The 20,587-nt window shown below is 36.9% G+C and overlaps 1 protein-coding gene across 1 annotated transcript in view; it reads left to right on the plus strand.

Moving 5' to 3' along the window:
* LOC126456431 (guanylate cyclase 32E-like) overlaps window positions 1-20,587 on the plus strand; it is a 566,897-nt gene that overhangs the window by 381,563 nt on the left and 164,747 nt on the right. The window contains exons 14-16 of the mRNA XM_050092180.1: window positions 5,411-5,587; window positions 12,686-12,806; window positions 15,835-16,026. Coding sequence (XP_049948137.1) covers window positions 5,411-5,587; window positions 12,686-12,806; window positions 15,835-16,026 — 490 coding nt within the window. The remainder of the gene's footprint in view (window positions 1-5,410; window positions 5,588-12,685; window positions 12,807-15,834; window positions 16,027-20,587) is intronic.

Genomic DNA, 20,587 nt, shown 5'->3' on the forward strand with positions numbered 1-20,587 from the left:
CCTCTGACATACTGTATGGTGTTCTGAAGCTCTGCTTCCCTTTTGATTGATCCACATGTCTAATTCTGTTACCTGTTCTGGTGTTCAGCTTCCTGGATTTCTTTCTGACCACCAGTCATCTAGTATAGTTGTACTGTGCCAACATTAATCTTTTCACAGTATTTTCATGCTCTGTGCAGATTCAAAAGAAAAGGTGCTCAAAGAGTTGCTTTTATTTGTCTGAATAGTACAGTATGAATAAATGGTGGATGGAAAAAAAGGAGGAGATAACCAAACTTTTGATAGAGCATAATCTAAATATAAATGGTTGTTATGCAGTGTTTATTTTACTTGATTGCTGAATAGTCAAGGAAGGAAAGTGTGAAATTGTTTTTGGATAATTCTTGCCTTGAGAAAGCACATTTTTTTTCTTTTTACACAGATATTTTTTGTTGAAGTTACAGCATCTTCAGTGGAATCTTGTCTTCTTTCTATCAGAAACAGGAAAGTCACTTTTTACTGTCTGTACACACAGAAATTCAGTTTTTAGCTAAAATAATCACAAATTTGAAACAGATTTTTTTAAACACATACTGTGGTTTTTGGAACATTCTGTACTGTGTCATGTAGCTGTTATTCTTTTATAGCTTGTCATCTGCAACCATAGAGAACTTGATATAAGAAACTTATCAGTAAAAATTACACCTGGAGTGTTAAAACTGTTGCAGTTTACATTATTTTACTCTATATGAAAGAACTACTCAAGAGGATGTCGTTATCAGGAGAAAGAAAACTGGCGTTCTACGGATCGGAGCGTGGAATGTCAGATCCCTTAATCGGGCAGGTAGGTTAGAAAATTTAAAAAGGGAAATGGATAGGTTAAAGTTAGATATTGTGGGAATTAGTGAAGTTCGGTGGCAGGAGGAACAAGACTTCTGGTCAGGTGACTACAGGATTATAAACACAAAGTCAAATAGGGGTAATGCAGGAGTAGGTTTAATAATGAATAGGAAAATAGGAATGCGGGTAAGCTACTACAAACAGCATAGTGAACGCATTATTGTGGCCAAGATAGATACGAAGCCCACACCTACTACAGTAGTACAAGTTTATATGCCAACTAGCTCTGCAGATGACGAAGAAATTGAAGAAATGTATGATGAAATAAAAGAAATTATTCAGATAGTGAAGGGAGACGAAAATTTAATAGTCATGGGTGACTGGAATTCGAGTGTAGGAAAAGGGAGAGAAGGAAACGTAGTAGGTGAATATGGATTGGGGCTAAGAAATGAAAGAGGAAGCCGCCTGATAGAATTTTGCACAGAGCACAACTTAATCATAGCTAACACTTGGTTTAAGAATCATGATAGAAGGTTGTATACATGGAAGAACCCTGGAGATACTAAAAGGTATCAAATAGATTATATAATGGTAAGACAGAGATTTAGGAAGCAGGTTTTAAATTGTAAGACATTTCCAGGGGGAGATGTGGACTCTGACCACAATCTATTGGTTATGAGCTGTAGATTAAAACTGAAGAAACTGCAAAAAGGTGGGAATTTTAGGAGATGGGACCTGGATAAACTGAAAGAACCAGAGGTTATATAGAGTTTCAGGGAGAACATAAGGGAACGATTGACAGGAATGGGGGAAAGAAATACAGTAGAAGAAGAATGGGTAGTTTTGAGGGATGAAATAGTGAAGGCAGAGGTTCAAATAGGTAAAAAGTCGAGGGCTAGTAGAAACCCTTGGGTAACAAAAGAAATATTGAATTTAATTGATGAAAGGAGAAAATATAAAAATGCAGTAAATGAAGCAGGCAAAAAGGAATACAAACGTCTCAAAAATGAGATCGACAGGAAGTGCAAAATGGCTAATCAGGGATGGCTAGAGGACAAATGTAAGGATGTAGAGGCTTATCTCACTAGGGGTAAGATAGATACTGCCTACAGGAAAATTAAAGAGACCTTTGGAGATAAGAGAACCACATGTATGAACATCAAGAGCTCAGATGGAAACCCAGTTCTAAGCAAAGAAGGGAAAGCAGAAAGGTGGAAGGAGTATATAGAGGGTCTATACAAGGGCGATGCACTTGAGGACAATATTATGGAAATGGAAGAGGATGTAGATGAAGATGAAATGGGAGATACGATACTGTGTGAAGAGTTTGACAGAGCACTGAAGGACCTGAGTCGAAACAAGGCCCCCGGAGTAGACAACATTCCATTGGAACTACTGACGGCCTTGGGAGAGCCAGTCCTGACAAAACTCTACCATCTGGTGAGCAAGATGTATGAAACAGGCGAAATACCCTCAGATTTCAAGAAGAATATAATAATTCCAATCCCAAAGAAAGCAGGTGTTGACAGATGTGAAAATTACCGAACAATCAGTTTAATAAGCCACAGCTGCAAAGTACTAACACGAATTCTTTACAGACGAATGGAAAAACTAGTAGAAGTCGACCTCGGGGAAGATCAGTTTGGATTCCGTAGAAATACTGGAGCACGTGAGGCAATACTGACCTTACGACTTATCTTAGAAGAAAGATTAAGGAAAGGCAAACCTACGTTTCTAGCATTTGTAGACTTAGAGAAAGCTTTTGACAATGTTGACTGGAATACTCTCTTTCAAATTCTAAAGGTGGCAGGGGTAAAATACAGGGAGCGAAAGGCTATTTACAACTTGTACAGAAACCAGATGGCAGTTATAAGAGTTGAGGGACATCAAAGGGAAGCAGTGGTTGGGAAGGGAGTAAGACAGGGTTGTAGCCTCTCCCCGATGTTATTCAATCTCTATATTGAGCAAGCAGTAAAGGAAACAAAAGAAAAATTTGGAGTAGGTATTAAAATCCATGGAGAAGAAATAAAAACTTTGAGGTTCGCCGATGACATTGTAATTCTGTCAGAGACAGCAAAGGACTTGGAAGAGCAGTTGAACGGAATGGATGGTGTCTTGAAGGGAGGATATAAGATGAACATCAACAAAAGCAAAACGAGGATAATGGAATGTAGTCGAGTTAAGTCGGGTGATGCTGAGGGTATTAGATTAGGAAATGAGACACTTAAAGTAGTAAAGGAGTTTTGCTATTTGGGGAGCAAAATAACTGATGATGGTCGAAGTAGAGAGGATATCAAATGTAGACTGGCAATGGCAAGGAAAGCGTTTCTGAAGAAGAGAAATTTGTTAACATCGAGTATAGATTTAAGTGTCAGGAAGTCGTTTCTGAAAGTATTTGTATGGAGTGTAGCCATGTATGGAAGTGAAACATGGACGGTAAATAGTTTGGATGAGAAAAGAATAGAAGCTTTCGAAATGTGGTGCTACAGAAGAATGCTGAAGATTAGATGGGTAGATCACATAACTAATGAGGAAGTATTGAATAGGATTGGGGAGAAGAGAAGTTTGTGGTACAACTTGACCAGAAGAAGGGATCGGTTGGTAGGACATGTTCTGAGGCATCAAGGGATCACCAATTTAGTATTGGAGGGCAGCGTGGAAGGTAAAAATCATAGGGGGAGACCAAGAGATGAATACACTAAGCAGATTCAGAAGGATGTAGGTTGCAGTAGGTACTGGGAGATGAAGAAGCTTGCACAGGATAGAGTAGCATGGAGAGCTGCATCAAACCAGTCTCAGGACTGAAGACCACAACAACAACAACATGAAAGAATGTGTATCTGAGCATGTGTGTGTGTGTGTGTGTGTGTGTGTGTGTGTGTGTGTGTGTGTGTGTGTGTGTCTGTGTGTGTGTGTGTGTGTGTGTGTGTGCTTCCCATTGCTTTTTTTTTCTGAAGGTACTTTTACATATGTTGGTGACGCTCCGTTCAAGGTAATATGCTGTTTCCTCCCTACCAAGAACTTCTCAGTCCAGTCATAAACCTAATTTAAGACCACAATTGATTATAGTATTGCAAATGAGAATTGATGTGGTACTGAGCCAAAAGTTGTATCAGAAGTCAGGAAATACTGCATCCACCATGACTTTCAAGTTGTCATGCTGGAGAAATGGAAGTTGATGTTTTCTAAATCCATGCTGGTTTGCATCAAGGAGGTACTTGTGTTTGGTGCACCTCATTGGATTTAACTACAAATTTTACAACTGATGGATGTCTCTGATATTATATGGTAATTTTGTAGATCACTTCTGCCACAATTTTTGTGTACAGGTTTGACCTGTGCTATATGAAAAGATTAACAAACTGCAAAATGAAATTCTTGAGATGAACAGGGGTTACACCAAATGAGATCAGAAAACAAATGAAAATTTGTCAAAGGAAGTTAAAATGGAACCCTTCACACTATTCAGAACTATCAGAACAACTGGACAAAACATCTGCAGCAAATGAGATGAAAGAGGCCCCTAAAATCCATGCTACATTGCCACCAAAATGGTGTAAGTTTGCTTGGCTGACCACTGAAAAGATGGCACGAGAATTTCTCGGTGATACTATAAGGAAGGTGATGGTGATGATAATGATGATGCAAAAGAATTTTTGCATTATAATGTAACAAAAAATTAAATGTGACAATTATAAGGTTGCAGATATTGCAGTCCAAATAGCTGTCTGATCAGCTAGGTTTAGGCTTTCCATGTTTTTCCTAAATGGCTCAAAGCAAATTCCAGGATTGTTCCTTTAAAATGGACTCTGTAGATTACCTTCTCCAACCTTCCTCAATTTGAACTTGTGCTCCACCTCTATGACCTCATCATTGATAGGAAGTTAAATTCTAATCTCCCTTCCTTCTTTCTTTTGTACTGTGTTTGATGTGTGCACTACCATTGCATAAAATAAGTAAAGGACAAGTAAATATAATAGAATAGAAATAAAATGACAATGAAAACAGGCATATTATTTGGGAAATTCTAGGAAATACTTCAACAAACAGAAGAAATAACAACAAGAAAATATTAGAGACAGAATATGTTACGTAATTCTGTACGTAGATATCAACACCTGATATTTTTGTAGGTTTCTTAAATAAATCATAAAACAGTATAAACAACAAATTGCAGTCAGTTAACAAATTTAGTTCCTGAATCTAAACAAAAATAACATTTTATTGTACAACTATAACACATTTTTGCTTTTCATTTTGCCCTTTTCTCAGACATAGAAGATAAAGCAATTGGTACATAATATTTTATCCTAAACTTGTGAAGTGTGGAAAATGATATATGCCACTTATTTATGAATGACTTATTTTCAGTTTATTGGAGGCTGAGGTGAAATGTTCATTCAATATTTGCATTAACAGGTGTGGAAAACTGTTTAAGAAACCATGCTCAGATAGCATCCAGCGTACAGATTCTGTTGCATTCTACTTTGCTTCCTAATTTAACATTAGGCTTAATATATGGATCATATGGTGAAATAAAATCTATTTATAAAGCAACATATACAGCTCTTTTGTGTTCATTACGTTTCAGATACGAGAGGTACGACATGACAATATCATACCATTTATTGGTGCCTCTGTTGATCATGGAAACTTGTGTGTATTAACAGCGTATTGTGCTCGTGGAAGCTTGGAAGACGTTCTAGCAAATGAAGACTTACATCTGGACAACATGTTTGTATCTTCTCTTGTGTCTGATATTGTAAAGGTGAGGTTTTCTTTTTAATTGATGTAGATTTCCAAATAACTTTATAAAGCAACTGTAGCAGTTTTATGATTATTCCAAATAAGATAAAAGATGGCATTTGGCAAATAGGTTGATAGTAGCATGTAGCACTACTTATCACGAATTGTTCATGCACCACGTTTATGTACACATTCTGTTGTGCGCTTGAAAATTCCCGTGTTTCTACAGTAATAACGATTAATAATGGAGGACATGCTTCCTCATTTTTCAGTAATTGATATATCTGGAAGATAATCAACATATGTCATGTATATTATTCGGTCTGAATCCTGTTGAGGGATGAAATTTTCACTTCCATTATTTGGTCAGCAAGGTGTAGAGAGGTGGCGGCATAGAGTTCCTGATCACCAGTCCTAGATTAAATTCCAAACTCCTTTTCAGTGCCTCATAAAGTGATAGTACATGACACTGTTGATGGTGATCCATCCACCAGATGGCCCCTTGGGTGCTATTCAAGAGAAGTAGATTATGTGGTGGTACCAGGTTTCATCTACTTCCTTCTCTCATCATCATCTTCCAACACAAACATAACTATACATCCATCCATTGCACTCACCTTCACCAAAAAAAATAAAAGTACAACACTGCTTGCACATATCCACAAGTATAGGGGTCAATAAGCAAGAAGAACGACCACAGTTTCCAATCGGCAGCTGAACCTACTCCTTGTGATATCCAAGCCAGAAACAGCACATGAGATTTACATTTATCAAAAACTTTTTTTTTTATTCATTTCTAAATGTCATAATGTTAATACATTAAATTTCATTGAAGCGTTCTTTCTTCTTTGGCAGTAAGCATTATGAAGCACAAAAGTCCTTATGCACAAAATTCTTTTTATCCATCAACTCATATGGCTCAATCTTCTTTTGAAACATTACTGCCTCAGACTAAGTGTTTAAGGTTTCTCTCCCCAAAACATTCCACTCTAATTGGCCTTATTAGGAACAAATTGCCCACTGGCTTATTACAGTTTAAAACATTATTCCACATTCTGCATATTTTTAATATCAGCCGATGAATCTGGAAAAGTTTTTGAGTCCTGTTTTACAGCAATAGCACTGCAACTGTGTTCAAAATTTCTCTGGACCAAACTGGTTAATCTTCTTCGTACAAGGTGTAATTGGGTAGGAGTCCCACATAGAACTGCAGGATTCCAGGATGAGCCTCACTGAAGAACATTAGGCCTCTTGCTTCAAAATCCTCATTATTTGGAAGATAACCCTGCAAGCACTGCAGACTACACCTCTCACATGGAGACCATAGTAGACTTTGCCATTAAGTGTCAACCCAAAATACTTAAAAGTAGGTAACTTGGAAAGTATCTCTCCCTCTAAATTAAACTCTGATGTTGTCTTGAACCTCCTGGAGAATTAGCTAAACCACTGGCTCTTGCTTGCATTTGTGGTGTTGTTTACTGCTTCTCTGCCAAAGCAAGAACATCTTAAAGAGTTTCTCAGTCTCCTGATTGCCTTATTCTGTGATAATCCATTAGATCATCTGCAAATGTCCTGATGTTGTAATGGATACAGATCCTCTGTTGTTTATTATAAATAATAATGGCACTACTCTGTGGCATCTCTGAAAATATGTCTCCTTTCTGTGAGATTTCTTTTTCTACCCTTACACTTTGAGTTCCACCTCTATTTACCCAAGCAACCACTCTATCTTCAAGTCCAGCAGCTTATAATTTTTGCTGTAAGAGCCCAATGCCTTTCAAAGGACCATAGTGATGGAATCTAGTTCCCCTCCCCACCCGTCATCAAATGTGTCCATCACATCCTGAGCACAGCCAAGAGGCCACTCTGGACATCCTTAAGCCATTGTGCTCAGTTGCATATCATCTAGATGGATTTGGCTTGTAGCTCTGACGCTATTTTCTTATCAGACTTGTTAGACTGACATAATTTCCAACAGAAATCACAGAGACTGATTACCAGTCTTCCAGCACCTCATTTCTCACTTAAGCTTAGCCAATTTTTATGCGTGGAAAAGATTTGCAGAGTCAGCTGGATCAACAGATGCAGTGTCAGGTTCACATGTCTTCATTATCCTGTTGCTCATAAGCATGTCTGTTGTTTCTTTAATTTGTATCTGGCAATTGCTGGATGTGGTTTCTGCTATATGTTTACTTATTTCCTCCACCATTGTCAGGTTTATGCATCAGGAGTGTACCCACACCAACAGTCTTCCAAAATAGGTGGCTCAAGAAGCCCTTTTTTATGGTCAGTTGTTACTGCTTTGCCTTCTCCTGCCTAGAGATGGAATGGTTTTACTCCCTGTTTGTCTATACTACTATATGACTTGATCTTTTTTAGAAGGGAATAAGTCAAGAAACATAAATTGATGGGAGACTGAAGCAGACTATCTGAAAGTATATGATTATGAATGTAACTGTTAGTTTTAATGAAGATTTATCTGCTTTTACAGGAACTTCTTAGTATACATAGTACCTAATAGTAGTTGTTAGAGTTTCAAAAATGGAAAAATCCAGCCTTTTAAAAAAGATTGGCTTAAGGACATGGAGAAACATAATGGAAGACAGATAATTAACAGTATTACAACATTCTATTACACTGTAAGTCATTCAGAACCACACACAAAGAAGAAAATTTTAATTAAAGTGCAAAATATTGCAGTAGCTTACAAAGAACACACAGTTAAATTGAAGTTGATTATTTTTCAATCACTGTTCGCAGCATTGATATCTGTTCCCTAGTTAAAACATTCCTCATAGAATGCCCTATGTTCATGTGGAATATACTACTTTATCTTCTTCTTCAAGTCTTGCATTTTTTTTTTTTTTTTTTCACTGCAATTGGAACTGTTCTTGAAGGATATGCCAGTGCCAATGGTGGAGAAACAGATGCTTTCTCAGATGCCATGAAGAATGTTTGGTTTATTAATCCATTTATGTTACTAGCTTCTTTGATATATCCATATCTAGTGTGCGAGTAAGCAAGGTGGAACAGAATGCTGATCACAAAATTAATTCTCTCATTTCTAAGCTTGATCCTTGTTTCTTCAGAAAATGTGGTTTTCTTCTAGTGTTTTGGCCAACAGTTCTTGAAGTCTAGAATTTGAGATGCTTGATTTTCTGTTGCTAAGAACTTGCGTACTTTGTCAGTACTTTGAATAATGTATTCTATAATGTTATGGATAGTGAAAATTCTGTCATATTGATGAAGCCGTTTTGAGATAATCCCAAAATTATCAGTCTTCCATTATGTTTCTCCATTTCCTTAAGCCAATTAATTTATAAAGGGCAGATTTTCCCAATTTTAAAACTCTGACAACTACTATTAGGTATTATATATAGTAAGAAGTTACCATAGAAACCTTCACTAAAACTAACAATGATATGTTCATAATTATATACTTTCAGACAATCTCCTTATAAAATAGATTTCTTCAATCTCTGACATATTTACGTTTCTTGACTTGTAAGATTCTTTAAGTCATAGTAAGAATCTGCATAGAGACTTGTTTTTGTTCTGCTGGCACAATTTTCACAGAATGACCTAAGCTTTGTGATGCTTTTTGGTGCAGACTTTAGAAAGTAAGGCTGAAAGGAGCAAACTTCACAATGGCACTTTTTACAATTTCCTTCATGATAAACATAATATGAGCTACATCCTCTTTTTATATCATGAATGCAAAAAACATTCACTGAAAGTTTCCTTAAATAAAATAGTTCCCATACTAGCACTTCCAGTAGACTGATGTTTTGCATATAATCAGATGATAAAGACAATCTCCTTCTTTGTTTCCACTGATGCTTCATATGTGAAAGCTGAATAAAATTTTATGCTTGTATGCTAATGTATCATCAATTTGGCAACTGCTGTTCATTTTTCTACATCATTGAGATATGGAGATCTAAGGTTTAATTTCACCTCTTCACAGATACAGCATGTATCCACCTCTGGTTTTCCAAATCGATAACTGAAATTGTTTCTGTAGAAGCTCCAATAAAAGATGTAAGTTACTGTACTCTCCAGATTCTTCTTTAGGAACAATTTCCACATCATTTTGACATTAAGGTCTACACTAAGATAGTACATCTATTCAGCAGTGTAATGACTTTCTCATAAGGGGAACTACTGGATACATTCACATATTGCCTCATGAACAGAAGATTCGAGGCTATGTATAACTCTCCTACCTCTCCTGTCTTCTGGGGTTTTCCTAGAGAGCTTAATCCATCTTATTCTTTGTACTTGTTCCTCACTAATGTCACAAACTGGGAGGATAGCTTTCATGCATATCTCTTGATGCGATGCACCAACGAATATGTATACAAAAAGCTAGCAGAATGCATCACTACAGGGTTATCATTTTTTCATGATTGTCTCCGCTTGACCTCTTGAGAATCTGATAATCCTTGAAGAAATAGGTCTTGCTCATTCTTATTAGGAATACTGTAAAAGTTTGTAAAAATATCTAAGCAGTTTTCGTCTCCAGTTGATACCAAATATTTCTTCATACATGTGAAGAAAATAAATAAAATAAATTTCAGAATTATGAAAAGGATATTAATCACAGCTCAAATATCATCAGTAACATTTTTGTTACTGATGATATTTGAGGCTATGTTCATGATAACCAAACAGAATAAATTACGCTATTTATTTTCTTTTAACTTTCATGGCAACAATTTCAGTATAATAGATTGTGCTAAATAAAATGAAAGATAATGTTACTTGCAAGAGAGCTTTTTTTTTTTAATATAGCTTAAATAGGGTTCCCTCTTTTATTAACGTAGGCTTCACGCTTCAGTCAAGCTGCATTTATTTTGTTACTTTTGCAACTAGAACATTTTCTCCCTCTTTTTCTTTTTCTACTAACATCTCCAGTATCACTTACAATACTGCCATCATCTGGCACTTTTCAGCTAATAAGGCTATAAATAAACCAGAAATAATTAGAGTTCCTCCACAAATTAATGAACAATTGCTGCTAACTCATCAGCTGTTTCCATGGCCAGCTGTTCATTTTTAAAATGGCATACATCAGTGACAACCGCCCATTTAAAAATAAGTTTGAACTTTGTTTCCCTGTTACTATCCAAGCAATAGCATTACTGGCGCCCTTTTAAACACAAATGGTAGACCTACCTCTGTTACGGTACAAAAACTTGGAGATGGTAAAAATGGAGACTTACACCTTTTTAAAAGAGTTGATTCATATAAAGACAAGTCATTGTTTAATGTTATTACCAAAAATCTCTAAAAGTGCTTGACCACTTTACTTCATAGTTTTATGCTGTACTGTAATAAATGTTCAGACAGACACAGACTACTTATTTTTAATATATATGGTATGTAAATATATATTTACTATATAAATGGGAAACACTGTATCAAAATGCTCAACAAGTCCTGGACCGACTAATTCAGATTTTTGCACGATACTCTAATACAATTCTTTTTAGTATATGTCATATACAAGTATATATTTAAAATTATACTACTATACAAAAGCAAGTCGATGTTTAATGTTGCTGCAAAAATTTTGGTTTACTTCAGATTTTTGCCCTGTACTCTAATAAACGTTCAGACAGGCATAGGCTACAACACTTCAAGAAACATTCTTAGAAAAAAATCTCAGAAAGTTTTGGATCGGTTTATTTCTAATTTTTACATGATATTCAGGTAAACATTTGGACAGAAATATGATATTTTTTCTTTAGTCTGTATAATGTATAAATACATATACATATTATGTAATAGGAAAAAGCTTTTAGCAAAAATATCGAGAAGTGCTTGACCAAATCCCTTCAAATTTTTAAACGGTGTGTGAATAAGCATTTAAACAGACCTATGCTACTTTTTTTGTATGAAAGTGTACAGGTTTTCTGTTAAAACTGGCTGTGAGAAAGAAAATGCTGTGTTATAAAAATGTGCTGTTTTGTTTTTTTGTCACAGTTAGTTTTAACTACAATAGCAGGGCATTTAAACCATTAGACAAATTGTTTCTCCTATATATATTCTTTCACCTTGTTGTATACACAACCATGTGCTGTTATGATTTCTTAATCACAACAGAAAATATGAAAGTTCTATGCATGGCTTGTCTCTATATCATCAGAATACTGCTACAGAATCTGTATCATGCAAAACTTTGTAATCCCACCCATTTGCAGATCAAAACTGTGCAAAATACTGTCATTGAAGCTACTGTCCTCACAGATTCAGCAGCAGGAGAGATCTCTCAATCCCCGTACACCAATGGTCCCAATTGATTTACCCATTTATTTTAAGCAACTTCAATTCACAATGATGTTTCTGTTGGGTGTAACGATAAACAAGGCTCCAGGTCAGTATGAGGGGGGGGGGGGGGGGAGACAGATGGCCAGAGTGGGAGGGAGGGGGGGAGGTGATGGTCAAAGAGAGAGGGAAGGAGGAAATTACAGAGAGAGGAGGGAGGAGAAGATGGAGAGAGATGGAGGAGGAAATGGACAAAGGGGTGGGGGGCAGGGGGGGGGAGTGAGAGTGAGAAGGAGATAAGGACATATATCCAATTCACATTCATACTCAGCAATTGTGAAGCATTGCCAGTTTTGCTATTATCACTATAAAAACATCTTACATTTTTCCATGTGCTACTATTCCTCGTACCGTGTCCATTTGTTGTAGTTGCATTACAGCCAAAGACCTTTTCCATATTTATCTTTTGTAGTCTTTGTTTTCAGCCCAGTTTTGACTTTATTGTGTTTTCTTCCTCATTATCTTTTACAGTCTTTTGACATTTTGTTATAGTACATTGTTTTAGTCCAACTCTTACTTTTCTATTTCATACCAACTTCCCTTTTCCTCTTTTGATAAGTTCCCTAAATTTTCTCCAGTTATTGTCTTCTGTTACACCAGTTTGTACTGACATACCACAAATGTTATATGAGACCGTTTCCATTTATAATGATAAACTCTATTTTTAAAACACTATTCTTTTGTTGGAGAAAATGCCTCTACTCTGTTACTTTCTTTTGCAAATTTAAATTTTCGTACATCACTTTCTCAGACATCTAAATTTATAAATGTTTCTTGTTTTTACATGCAGGGATTGACCTACCTGCATGACAGTGAAATACTATCACATGGAAATTTAAAGTCAAGTAATTGCTTGGTTGATAGTCGATGGGTTCTTCAGATATCTGATTTTGGTCTACATGAATTTAAAGGCAAGTTTCTCTTTCATTTCTTTAGTGTTCCTTAAACAGAAATTGTAATCTGTCAGATTGTCCCTCAGATAGAAATAGATTACATTTCTTGATTGTTATAGTATTATTATGTTAGAATTTTACAGTAATTCTGCAACGTGTGAATTACTTTGAGTGTTCCAGTGTGTGGTACAAAACATAACCATACAGTGGTACACTCTGTTAATGATATTCATTATTTACTTGCTAACTTGTAGGAATTATGAAATACTTAACAACTACTCTTTTCATAAAAAATATTTTACTGCAGAATCATTCTTTCCGCATTAGGAAATACAATAAAATTGGCTGAAGATTATACACCACCTGATAAAAAAAGTGAAGCACTTAGAAGAGGAGGAGGAAACATATTGAAACTTTGGAAGTTGAGAGAGTGTGCTGTTTTCAGTGCTTCAGTATTATTTTATCATTACAAAATCAAGTCTGTTTCACTGTCAATGTAGATCACAAATCGTATTTATTTATTCTACTAATCAGCTTCAGTCATACATGACCACCTTCAGACTACTATCTCCTTGGTGACTATGGAGCTGGTAAATGGAGCCACTGTAAATATCAAAAGGTACCTGTCTAATAGGTGGCAGTTATTGAATGGTACCTTTCAGTACATATAGAAGCTCTGTGTACTGGCTCCACATGTCACCAAAGAGTTAGCAGTCTGAAGATGGTCGTGTTTGACTGAAACTGGTTACCAGAATAAGTAAATATTAGTTGCGATCTAGATTGGTGGTATTTATTATACTGCTGAAGAACATCACTGTCATCCCAATATGGTTAAAAAATAATTTTATAAAGAATTCGGCAAAGTGAGCCCACTTATCGGCAAGTATGCAATAATTCAATTGCGAAGGGCATCATACAGCTATTGTATCATCTCCTGAGGCAAGCTGGCCCACAGCTGTTCTAATTGGTCCTTGATATTCTGGCTTCTGACACTGGAACAGAATTGATTTTAGAGTTGGCCCTACACATGTTCTATCAGGGACTGATCTGTGGTTCTTGCTGGCAACATCACACTGATGATACAAAGATACAGGTGACATGTGTGGATGAGAATTGTCCTTTTGAAAAATGACACTGCAATACTGTTGCATGATAGGTAACACATGATGATGCAGGGTGTACGTGACATAACTTTCTGCCATCAGAATGCTCCCAGTCACTGCCAGCTGTGACCAGAAGTCAAACCAAATGGCTTCCCACACCTTGACACCAGGAGTGACACTGCTGTGTCTCTCCAAAATGTTAGAAGAATGGAAATTCCCACCAGTTCACTGCCATACTCATGACAATGGTCACCTGTGGTAGTACAGTACCACGATTCATCTCTGAACACAATGCGATTTCATTCACCATCAGTCCATGCTTCCCAGTCACAACACCACTCCAGACACAGCTGTTTGTGTTGTGGTGTTAATGACAGTCTACATATGGGATGGTAATCCCTAGTCCTGCTGTTACTAGTTTTAAGCTAATGGTATGGGATGACACTAATGCTGCAGGGTATCCATTACTTGTTATCAGGTGGCAGACGCAGTTGTTGTTATCAGGTGGCAGACGCAGTTGTAAAGGGGTTACAATGTGGTTGGTGCACAGTTCGGTGATCCTCCCTTTTCATGGGCAGACGTGGTGCACCAAAACTTTGACCATGAGTGTGCCTGTCTTCATGTTCCCTCGCAGTACAACATTGGGCCATTGTCACATCTGAATGCCTCACAAATCTGACACTGCACAATTCAAACAGCTGACAAAATGAACATCCACATTGAGACCCCTTGCAAACTCAGTCAGGTACAGATAACACTGTATAACATGAGTACATTGTATATCTGTGTCCACACAGTGATCATTCAACATCTGGCACTGTTCATATCCCTTATACAACTAACCAGGTGTGGCAACAACAATAAACACTAACAGCACTAATAACTCTGGTGACTTCTACTTGTTTACTTTGACATCTAACCATTTTTGGTAAGCAGTGTCTTCCCAGTTGCTTAATGAATGATATGACATGGCATGAAGTTAGAATTGTGTAATACTAATACCATACACAACTGACATACTGAAACAAAGTAAATAAATATGTTAAATTAAAGAAAACTGTAATAATGCACAAATTTGAAGTCTTGCTTAAGAAACATTTAACATTAGCCTAGTGACTGAAAGAAAGGGATTTCATAACACTAGAAATTTTATTATAAAATAAAAATTTATTTCCATATTCTAGATGTAATCAAAAAACTGTCTGCTGCCTGCTGGTATCTTTTACAAAGGAATGGGAATTCATATAATGGGTGTAATGGTTGGCCTTTATTTGCTTGTGTATCTACCTTACAGTAGGACCCAAATTAATGCTACCGCATTCTCATGCATTTCTTTATGCAGGAAAATAGTTGGTACTTCTGTGGTGCACTGCCAAATTTGTGCTGATGTTTCATTATTAGTCATTTTACCTGATTAATAAAACGTAAAATACTTACGTGTACCCCAGGGGAAATACTGCAGCCATCATCCAGTGTAATAACTTTATGTAATAATGAAGCCAAAGTCTGTGACCCAGCATTCAGTGTAATAACCTTATGTATTAAGGCAGCCAGAGTCTGTGACTACAATTTTCAACTTACTGAAGTAACATGAAACTGACACATACACAGCCATGCACTTAAATTTCGATTATTAATTTTTTTCCTAATGAACTAAATCTTATATTTGGAATTTAGTCTCTCAGCAATTATAGCATACCAGTAATATGTCTGTTGGTTTCTAACTATAAATAAACCAGCACTAACTCAAACAAGATATGCAAAACACAAGAAAGTAATATTTGCCATTAAAAGTTGAAACCATCATAACTTATTGCATATACTTATGTTTTGAGGACAAAACAATGCTTGTCACTTTGTTACTGCTGCTGCTGCCACTACTATTACTACTCCTACTATTACTACTAACACTATTGAGCCATTGTCTCTTGTTCATTATGTAGCTGGCCAAGATGAACCAGACTTTGAGGCCAAGGAGCTGCGACGTAGCCTCTGGAGGGCACCCGAGCTGCTGCGTTGTGAACATTTTCCTCCAAGAGGGACACAGAAGGGTGATATCTATTCATTTGGCATTGTTCTATATGAAATTGTAGGCCGGTCTGGACCATGGGGCCACACAACTCTGACAAACGCAGGTTGGTTCAAATTAGTGACAAATATCCTCTGGTTTCAAGCAAAATTTAAAAGTATAAATGAAGAAATGAAACTATTGGGCAATGATAGGAGCTGCTCTTATCTATGGCAGGATGCCCCAAAAACACTGAAAAGCTTTAGGTACATGTTTCTTACTACATAACAAGAAAAAAGTATAGTAAATACGGGCTGTAAAATGTGAATCTTAGGAACTATGAGCACTTACTTATTTTTGATATTATAAACAGATCTCTTCTACTGCAAGGACTTTGCTTTCCATGTTTTTGGAGGAGGTGGTATGGGCCAAATGAAAGAAAAAATGCCTGCTAATCATGGAGTTCACATTGCATACTTCAAGAGTTATGAAAACTTGTTTATCTTTGCTAATGCAAAATACATCTCTTCTATTGGACAAGTGCTCTTAGCTCTTGCTGTATGCATTTTAGAGCTCATGTCTGCAAGACATTTTTTCCTTCTTTTGATCCATTCTATCTCCTCCCAAAATAGAAAAGTAGACAGCTTGAAGTAGAAGAGATGTGTTTCATAGTATCGAAGATGAACAAGTGTTCATAGCTCCTAAGATATGCATTTTAGAGTCCATGTTTACTAGACATTTCTTTCTTGTTTTTGGTGTAAGAAACCTGAAACCTGTCCCTAAAGCAAGCAAGTGTGTGTGTGTGTGTGTGTGTGTGTGTGTGTGTGTGTGTGTCTATATATATATATATAATTCTGCTGTATGGGTCCACAGATCCCAAGAGAAATTACTCTCATGAATGTAGAATTAGTCAAAAAATAATTTTAAACATTTAAAAGTTAAATGTTCAGTACACTGAGGTGCATATAATAATTCTAAGGATATATGTAGTCATGCATCATCAGAGAGAAATACACGGGTGTATTATGAGGAACTGTAGCTCATATCTATAATAATAATTTACCAAGTTTTGAAAATATAATGTAACTGTAGGGAGAGAAGGAAACATAGTAGGTGAATATGGATTGGGGGGAAGAAATGAAAGAGGAAGCCGCTTGGTAGAATTTTGCACAGAGCACAACTTAATCATAGCTAACACTTGGTTCAAGAATCATGAAAGAAGGTTGTATACATGGAAGAACCCTGCAGATACTGACAGGTTTCAGATAGATTATATAATGGTAAGACAGATATTTAGGAAGCAGGTTTTAGATTGTAAGACATTTCCAGGGGCAGATGTGGACTCTGACCACAATCTATTGGTTATGAACTATAGATTAAAACTGAAGAAACTGCAAAAAGGTGGGAATTTAAGGAGATGGGACCTGGATAAACTGACTAAACCAGAGGTTATACAGAGTCTCAGGGAGAGCATAAGGGAACAATTGACAGGAATGGGGGAAAGAAATACAGTAGAAGAAGAATGGGTAGCTTTGAGGGATGAAGTAGTGAAGGCAACAGATGATCAAGTAGGCAAAAAGACAAGGGCTAGTAGAACTCCTTGGGTAACAGAAGAAATATTGAATTTAACTGATGAAAGGAGAAAATATAAAAATGCAGTAAATGAAGCAGGCAAAAAGGAATACAAAAGTCTCAAAAATGAGATCGACAGGAAGTGCAAAATGGCTAAGCAGGCATGGCTAGAGGACAAATGTAAGGATGTAGAGGCTTATCTCACTAGGGGTAAGATAGATACTGCCTACAGGAAAATTAAAGTGACCTTTGGAGAAAAGAGAACCACTTGTATGAATATCAAGAGCTCAGATGGAAACCCAGTTCTAAGCAAAGAAGGGAAAGCAGAAAGGTGGAAGGAGTATATAGAGGGACTATACAGGGGCGATGTACTTGAGGACAATGTTATAGAAAGGGAAGATTATGTAGATGAAGATGAAATGGGAGATATGATACTGTGTGAAGAGTTTGACAGAGCACTGAAAGACCTGAGTTGAAACAAGGCCCCATGAGTAGACAACATTCCATTAGAACTACTGACGGCCTTGGGAGAGTCAGTCCTGAAGAAACTCTACCATCTGGTGAGCAAAATGTATGAGACAGGCGATATACCCTCAGACTTCAAGAAGAATATAATAATTCCAATCCCAAAGAAAGCAGGCGTTGACAGATGTGAAAATTACCGAACTATCAGTTTAATAAGTCACGGGTGAAAAATACTAACACGAATTCTTTACAGACGAATGGAAAAACTGGTAGAAGCCAACCTCGGGGAAGATCAGTTTGGATTCCGTAGAAACATGGGAACACGTGAGGCAATACTGATCCTATGACTTTTCTTAGAAGCTAGATTAACAAAAGGCAAACCTACGTTTCTAGTATTTGTAGACTTGGAGAAAGCTTTTGACAGTGTTGACTGGAATACTCTCTTTCAAATTCTAAAGGTGGCAGGGGTAAAATACAGGGAGCGAAAGGCTATTTACAATTTGTACAGAAACCAGATGGCAGTTATAAGAGCCGAGGGACATGAAAGGGAAGCAGTGGTTGGGAAGGGAGTGAGACAGGGTTGTAGCCTCTCCCCGATGCTATTCAATCTGTATATTGAGCAAGCAGTAAAGGAAACAAAAGAAAAGTTCAGAGTAGGTATTAAAATTCATGGAGAAGAAATAAAAACTTTGAGGTTCGCTGATGACATTGTAATTCTGTCAGAGACAGCAAAGGACTTGGAAGAGCAGTTGAACGGAATGGACAGTGTCTCGAAGGGAGGATATAAGATGAACATAAACAAAAGCAAAACGAGGATAATGGAATGTAGTCAAATTAAGTCGGGTGATGCTGAGGGAATTAGATTAGGAAATGAGACACTTATAGTAGTAAAGGGGTTTTGCTGTTTGGGGAGCAAAATAACTGATGATGGTCGAAGTAGAGAGGATATAAAATGTAGACTGTCAATTGCAAGGAAAGTGTTTCTGAAGAAGAGAAATTTGTTAACACCCAGTATAGATTTAAGTGTCAGGAAGTCGTTTCTGAAAGTATTCGTATGGAGTGTAGCCATGTAGGGAAGTGAAACATGGACGATAAACAGTGTGGACAAGAAGAGAATAGAAGCTTTCGAAATGTGGTGCTACAGAAGAATGCTGAAGATTAGATGGTTAGATCACATAACTAATGAGGAGGTATTGAATAATATTGGGGAGAAGAGGAGTTTGTGGCACAACTTGACTAGAAGAAGGGATCGGTTGGTAGGACATGTTCTGAAGCATCAAGGGATCACCAATTTAGTACTGGAGGGCAGCGTGGAGGGTAAAAATTGCCAAGGGAGACCAAGAGATGAATACATTAAGCAGAGTCAGAAGGATGTAGGCTGCAGTACGTACTTGGAGATGAAGAAGCTTGCACAGGATAGAGTAGCATGGAGAGCTGCATCAAACCAGTCTCAGAACTGAAGACCACAACAACAACAATGTAATTGTGTGGAAAAAATCTACTGCCACCACTTGATGAGTATTTTTAATCTGTCCAGTGGCATTATATTACCAAGCATTAGGTAGATATGTACCTAGCGAAACAGTTTATGATGGGAAGAGCCCTCCATGGTAAACAGTGTGATATTCCTTATCTTTTCTCTGGTTCGAGGCTGTTGTTTTCCTACACCTATAAATTTCTGCTTCTGAAACACATTTTTGTTTCAAACTTGGCAGTGCTGATCTATTGGACCTTATTTTGTTGCTATCTTGAGTAGTTCTGGAATCAAGATTCTTCACCATAATATGGAACTTTCATAAATTAATACATAAAGTTTCTTCTATAAAAATCTCCATATATTGTTCTGTAAACATACAATAACTTCCTCTATCAAGATTTTACAACATGGGAACATCACATATACCATCTTCTCCAGTTTTCACATAAGAGTGACATGAATGAATATTGCACAAGCTTCTTCTACTTCTGTATGGATCTCTCACAGTATTGTTGCACTGTAAGTATTTACTCAGGACTTGTTGCACTACTCCACTCTGAGACAATGATACACAGAGTGTGCACAAGTACCCATGCACGTATTTTCATATTGTGAAATTGCTCCAGTCATCATGCCATCCTGAAGACACACAACATCCTTCAGCACACTCTTTACTGGCAGCAGTACATAGCAAAACCATGAACTGTTGGTGCTCTCATAAATATTAAATTGCTATATCTCTCTATAGTTCATGAACGTTGTTTGTCAGCAAGGTATATGTAAGGTTACACACTGCTCTGTCAGGGTGATATATGATAGCACAGCAGTCAATGTAAATAAACATTTAAATAAATAGAGACTGCAGCAGAATAGATGTAAAAGATAGCACAGGGCTGTAGGTGGAGAAATTACGAATGAAATGTGTTTGGCTTTTAAGAAGGCAAGGCATGAAGCATTGAAGGGCTACCATAACAGAATGTGATTGAAAAAAATCTCACAGGAACCAAAGAAACTCTAGTCTTGTGGAAAGTTTGTCAGTGGCACTAAAGTTAGTACCCAGACACTCATGGATGATACAGGATCTGAAATTTAGTGTAGCAAAGCAAGTGGAGAAATGCTGCACTCTATTTTCAAATGTACCTTTACATAGAGAAATGCAGGAGCACTGCCCCAA

The sequence above is a fragment of the Schistocerca serialis genome, chromosome 2 (assembly GCF_023864345.2).
Source record: "Schistocerca serialis cubense isolate TAMUIC-IGC-003099 chromosome 2, iqSchSeri2.2, whole genome shotgun sequence".
NCBI classification, from domain to species: Eukaryota; Metazoa; Arthropoda; class Insecta; order Orthoptera; family Acrididae; genus Schistocerca; species Schistocerca serialis.